The 6,000-nt window shown below is 38.4% G+C and overlaps 1 protein-coding gene across 1 annotated transcript; it reads right to left on the bottom strand.

The window, feature by feature from the left end:
* Window positions 1-2,514: 2,514 nt before the first annotated feature.
* On the bottom strand, window positions 2,515-5,613 carry LOC111462675 (receptor protein-tyrosine kinase CEPR1-like). Its single transcript, XM_023106362.1, has 2 exons — window positions 3,039-5,613; window positions 2,515-2,962 (listed from the first exon to the last, which is right to left on the bottom strand). The coding sequence occupies exons 1-2, from the start codon at window positions 5,470-5,472 to the stop codon at window positions 2,607-2,609; spliced, it is 2,790 nt and encodes a 929-aa protein (XP_022962130.1). The 5' UTR covers window positions 5,473-5,613; the 3' UTR covers window positions 2,515-2,606.
* Between the last annotated feature and the right edge of the window lie 387 nt (window positions 5,614-6,000).

The following is a 6,000-nucleotide window of genomic DNA, read 5'->3' as shown; positions in this document are numbered from 1 at the left end:
TTTTTTTTTTTTTTTTTTTTTTTTTTTTTTTTTTTTTTTTTTTTTTTTTTAATGGAATACATAATAATTGCCTCTATTTATTTATATATATTTCTATGTTATTACGAATATTAAGAATATTTGAATATATTTTATTTTTAATTTTTTTAAAAAAAAAAAACTCGATAATTCAATCGAGAAATAAAATATTGGATTGAGTTGTAAACTTTATTCAAGTTGTTTAGGTCATCAACCCAACTCGGGTTAGTTCAAAAGATTTTTACAACCCAATTCAAGCGGTTACTCAACTGGTATGATCAAGACAAAAAAAAAAAAGAAAATTAATCGAAACTTTTAATTATTAAAAGTATATATATTTTTTAATATTTATATGAGATTGAATATTTAATAATAGATATGGTAAAAAGATTGGAAAGCGTAGTAGCTATAAGAGACAAAGATGCAATAATTAAAGATTTGGTTCTAAAACTGTTCCTTTTGGTCAATGGTGGTTTTAAATTTTAATGGACTCTCCACCTTGGCAATGGCAACAGATGCCTCCATCAAAACATGTTTCGACGCTTCTCGACGCTAAGCTTTAGGATGTCGGGAAAGGTAATGCATTTTGGACGAGCGTAGAGAAATTCCAAATCTAATTTTCGTTCGTTATTCTAAACGTTCATGAACGAACCGTAGCTTGATTTTGAGTAGATATATAATGACCCGTCATCCAATAGCTAGTAAAAAAAAGTATTTTGAGAAGCAGAATTGGTCACAAGCGGTTTAAAGAGTAGTTCGTCTTTAGATTCTAATTCAATCAAATTGAAATCTGACATAACGTTGATTCTTATAAACCAGTCTATTGATGTAATTTCAGTTCATTCATGTATTTCTTTTTTAGCCATAAATATATATTTAAATTGGAGACGAGAACCTTAGTTCAGTGTCTCTGGGCTCTAAAATTATTGGTTTGATACAAATTATTTCGAGCCTCTCAAGTCTAATCACTGGATGTATAGGCAGGCTAGGGTTTTACTTTTCTTAATAATTGAAGCACTTTTTGGTTTATAAATTTGCGCTTATAATTAAAGACAACTATTTTGTAATGATTATGTATGAAGTGTGTCATTTTACCAGAAACTTCACGGAAATATTATATTCTTTTAAATGTAAAGGTTGATAATATATGAGCTAATAAACTCGATGGGTCGGATCATTTATCATCACAATGAAAAACAAATGGATTGTATCGTGAAAGCATATATGAGCTGATAAACTTGATTGTCTGAGAGGGGTAGGATCGGTTGATGAGAACAAAACGATCTGTGTGAGGTTGGAGCATTAGAGTTTCTAGTAAGGCTGATCACTGGATAGGTTGGATGGTGACGACAAAGGAAGCCCTACCTTGACTCATCCTTCCGTTATACATTAACAGCAACCGTCTCACCCGAACAAGCTAAACTCAAAGAAGCACAACGGAAAACTATTACCTTTTGCTTTCGGGTATCAATAGAATTGAAAGTACAATAAAAAGATGCTTTGAAAGTGGGGAATTCAATCCTTGAGAAGACAATCATGGCTATAACTAAATTATTTGAATATCTTTGAAAAAATTTGGAACCAAAAAGGGATATCATTGGCCAATCACAATCTTCCACCTCACCCCTCCCAAGATCTTATCTTTGAATTCTAGGACTTCTTTTTAGAAAGGAATCTTTTTTGACAATTTTAAAGGAAGAGACAATCAACCATTGTTTATTATGTGTTAAATCTTTCAATTTCATCCTTTTCTATCCACTTATCGAGCTCAATTATTTGTATTATCACGAGAAAAAAAACTCTAGTTCGTTTAGCTCGATTGATGTAATCTTCTTTTACGACACTGAAAGAAAGATTAGGTATATCTACCGAGAATTTTAAAAGAAATTTGTCTTATATAGATTATTACCGTTTATGCTATGATACCCTGATGTTTATTAGTTCAATAATATGTGAGATGAGAGACGTTCGTTTTTTTTTTTCAGATGGGTTTTGAATACCCTTTTGAAATCGTTGTCGGTTTGTAAATTTTTGTATGGGTTCCCTCGTTATTATACGAAAAGCTTTGAACTTTGACATCTGCACTAAAAGGAAGAAGAAAGTATAATATAAGAAGCTGAAAGTAATAACGTTTATCATACGAGTGAAAGAAAGTAATTTTATATTCACTGAAAGATCATAGATTCAAATCATCCGAAATGGTTGTAATTAAAATAAAATGAAATAAAAATCTCTCCCTCCAATTAGATTGTGGACTCAAAAAGGTACTTTATTTGAGTGATATCATAGGTATCTCTCGTTGGATTGGTCGTTAGCTCATAAATTTTCGTATGCGATATCAGATCGGAGAGGTGATTACTTATTACACTGTTCTTTAGGATTCCCTCGTTAATTATACGAAAAGCTTTGAACTTTAACATCAGCACTGAAAGGAAGAATCAAAGGTAACAACGTTTACAAAAAAAACCTCAAAAAGGGAAGAAAAAAACGTTATCAAACGAGTAAAAACGAGCCATATTATATCCACGGAACGATTATATTATAATTAGTTCAGACATAAAAGGGAAAAAAGGGTTCATCCTTTGGACTCAAAAAGGGTACTTTATTTGAGTGACATCATACGTATCTTCGCCCTTTTTGACCTCTTGGAGAAGCTGAACCACCTCTCCCATGGCGGGTCGGAGCGCTGGATTCTTGTAAGTGCAGCGAATGGCGATCCTCAAGGCCTTTACCATCTCATCCATGAACAACCCTTTTAATCTCTCATCAAGAATCTCAAGAACCCCTTCTTTTGTGTCCATTTTATTAGAAACCCAGAACACAATGTTCTTGTTCTCGCCGTACTCCGCCGCAATCGGCGTCTTCCCGGTGATCAGCTCCATTAACACCACCCCGAAGCTATACACGTCGCTCTTCGTTGTCTCCTTCGATGAATATGCATATTCTGTGATTTGTTTTGAGAAATTAAACGAAATCGATAATGGGGTTTGCTGAAATTAGGAATCGATTGAGGAACTTACCGGGAGCTAAGTAGCCGTATGTGCCGGCGATTACAGAGTTCGTTGAATCTTTGGTTCCTTGAAGAACTTTGGCTATGCCGAAATCTGCCACTTTGGGTTCGTAATTTTCGTCTAATAGAATGTTTGTGGTTTTGATGTCTCTGTGTATTACGGGCGGCGAGAGATCGTGGTGGAGATAGGCGAGGGCTTGCGCGATCCCCACCGCGATGCGGCGGCGCGTCGGCCAATCGAGATAAACCCACCCTTTATGAAGGGCGTCCCATAGGTTTCCGTTTGGGATGTATTCGTAAACCAGAAGGCTGCAATTTCGACCGGAGAAGTAGCTGTGGAGTTTCACGATGTTCTTATGTCTGATAGTTTCTAGGGTTTCGACCTCTGTTTTCAATTCCTTGTCGAAGAAATGTTTCGTTCTTCGATTCCATAGCCTTTTCACGGCGACGATTTCTCCGTTTCCGAGCTCGATTTTGTAAACCGTTCCCGATCCGCCATGGCCGACGATGTTCATTTCCGCCATGGATTCGAGAATCCTGTTTTGGTCGAAGCTCTGTTTATGGAAGAACGACGAACAGAGGGTTTCTTTGCTTTCGATCTCTGGTGATTTTCTTCGTTTTAGAAACAGAACGGCGCCGGTGAAGAAAATAAGCAACGGAATTACGATTACCCAGATGAAATCTAGACCTTTTTTTAAGGAAATTTGTGAACAAATGGGGAATTTCTGATCCGATGAAATGAAATACGCCGGTGGAAGACAGAGATTTGGGTTGCCGGAGAAGCTATCGGCTAACCCTTGTTTGATCAAAGACATCGGAATCGGACCGGAAAGTTGATTGTTCGAGAAATTCAAGGAACTTGGGAACAATTTACCCAAACTTTCTGGGATTTTCCCGGATAAACGATTGTTCGAGAGATCAAGAACATTGAGGGATTTTAACGATGTCAATGAACTAGGGATTGAAGAATTCAATTGGTTTCCTTGTAACATCACCAGATTTAGCTTCTTCAGGCTACCAATCTGCGGCGGCACTGCGCCGGAGAGGAGATTGTTACTGAGATCTAGCTTCACCAGATTGGTGGCTGCTGAAATCTCCGGCGGGATAACTCCAGAAATCCTGTTTTTTTGTAAGAACAATTCCGACAAGTTTCTAGCCTGTGAGATTGAATTTGAAATGGAACCAGTGAGGTTATTATGAGCAACATCAATGATTGAAACATGTGGGAGACCAAGAACACCTTCAGGAATTGCTCCGACCAGCTGATTAAAACTAATTCTAAACCTTAAAAGTGACCGGCATTCAGCAAAACTCGCCGGAATTTCTCCGGAAAGGCTGTTTTGAAGAACAAGAAAGTAGAGCAATTCCCCTCCTCTGCATATATCCAATGGCAATGGTCCCGACAGGCGATTCTCCGACAAGTCGACAACGACCATAGGTGAGAACTTCCCCAACTTTTGTGGAATCTGTCCTGTAAGAAAATTGTCATAAAGTGATAGCATAGTTAGTGTTGTTGAGTTAGCTAATACACTTGGAATCTCTCCTGTTAGGCTATTGTTGTAAATCTGTAGAACTTTAAGCTTAGGGAGTTTGCATATAGATTCCGGAATCTCCCCTGTCAAAAGGTTCACCGACATGTCGACGTCGACGAGCTCAGTTAGATTTCCGAGCTCTTCCGGTATGTTTCCTGTGAGTTCATTGTAATAGAGTTCAAGTTGTTGCAGGTTCTTGAGAAAGGAGATTTCTTTTGGAATCTCTCCCTTGAGAAAATTCCCACTTAGTTCGAGATCAATAAGCGACGTCATGTTCCCGATCGATCGAGGGATTTCTCCGTCCAACATACATGTTGTCAACACCATAGATTTCAGCTTCTTCAATCCAGAGATCTTCTCAGGTAATTTCCATAAGTTGAGATTATAATTCTCGTTGAAATTCAGTATCTCGAGATTAACAAGGTCGAAAACCGACATGGGGAAATCGCCAGTGAACGAATTGTAGGAGAGGTCGAGTACACGGAGTTGTTTCATTTGCGATAAATCCGGGATTGTTCCATTGAGATATAGAGAACTCATGTCAAGCTCTTGAATGAGAGAGCAGTTGGTGATTCCTGAGGGAAAACGCCCCGACAATCCGGTATCAGCGAGGCGAAGAACTCTTAGTGATGGCAGGTAAGAGCATACATCGTCCGGGAAGGTACCGGAGAGAGGGTGGCCGGAGATATCGATCCGAACGACATGACCGCCATCATTGCAGCGGATTCCAGTGAAGTTGCATAAGGATTTTCCTTGTGAAAGATCCCAATTAGAGAGGAGCTCACCGGAGGCAGTTGTTTGCATGAGAAGGAAGAACTGGGACTGGTTGGCTATGGCGGCAGTAAGAGCTTGAGAAGAAGCAATGGAGGAAGTGAAGAACAGAAGAAGAAAGAAGGCTGAGGGGAAAGCCATGGCTGATAATGGAGAAGGAAGGTGAGAGGAAAACTTAAATAAAAAGGAAAAGGTGCAAAGAAAAGTAGTAGATGATACACATAGCTTTGTATAAAGAAACTTTATGTTTATACTCCCCCACTATGTGTTGCTGTTGCGGAGAATCTATAAAGCCGGGTATCAGTCCAGCCCATCGTTAGTAGATATTGTCTCTTTTGGCTTGTTACGTATCGTTATCGATCTCGTGGTTTTAAACTGCGTTTGTTAGGAAGAGTTTTCCACACCCTTATGAGAAATGTTTCGATGTGCGATCTAACAATCCATCCCTTCGAGGGTCTAGTGTTCCTTATTGGCATATTGGTCAGTGTTTGGCTCTGATATCATTTCTAACCGTTCGAACTCATTGCTGGTAAATATAGTCTGTTGGGTATTGGTTTCATGGTTCTAAAACGCGTCTCTTAGAAAGAGGTTTTTATCTCCTTATAAAAAATGTTTCGTTCTCTTCTTCAATTGATGTGGAGTCTCACAATCCACCTCCCTTGAAGGTAT

This window comes from Cucurbita moschata, unplaced genomic scaffold (genome assembly GCF_002738365.1).
Source record: "Cucurbita moschata cultivar Rifu unplaced genomic scaffold, Cmos_1.0 Cmo_Scf00027, whole genome shotgun sequence".
Classification (NCBI taxonomy): domain Eukaryota; kingdom Viridiplantae; phylum Streptophyta; class Magnoliopsida; order Cucurbitales; family Cucurbitaceae; genus Cucurbita; species Cucurbita moschata.
Note: the sequence above shows the minus strand (reverse complement) of the source record. Positions and strands in the feature narration are given on the sequence as shown.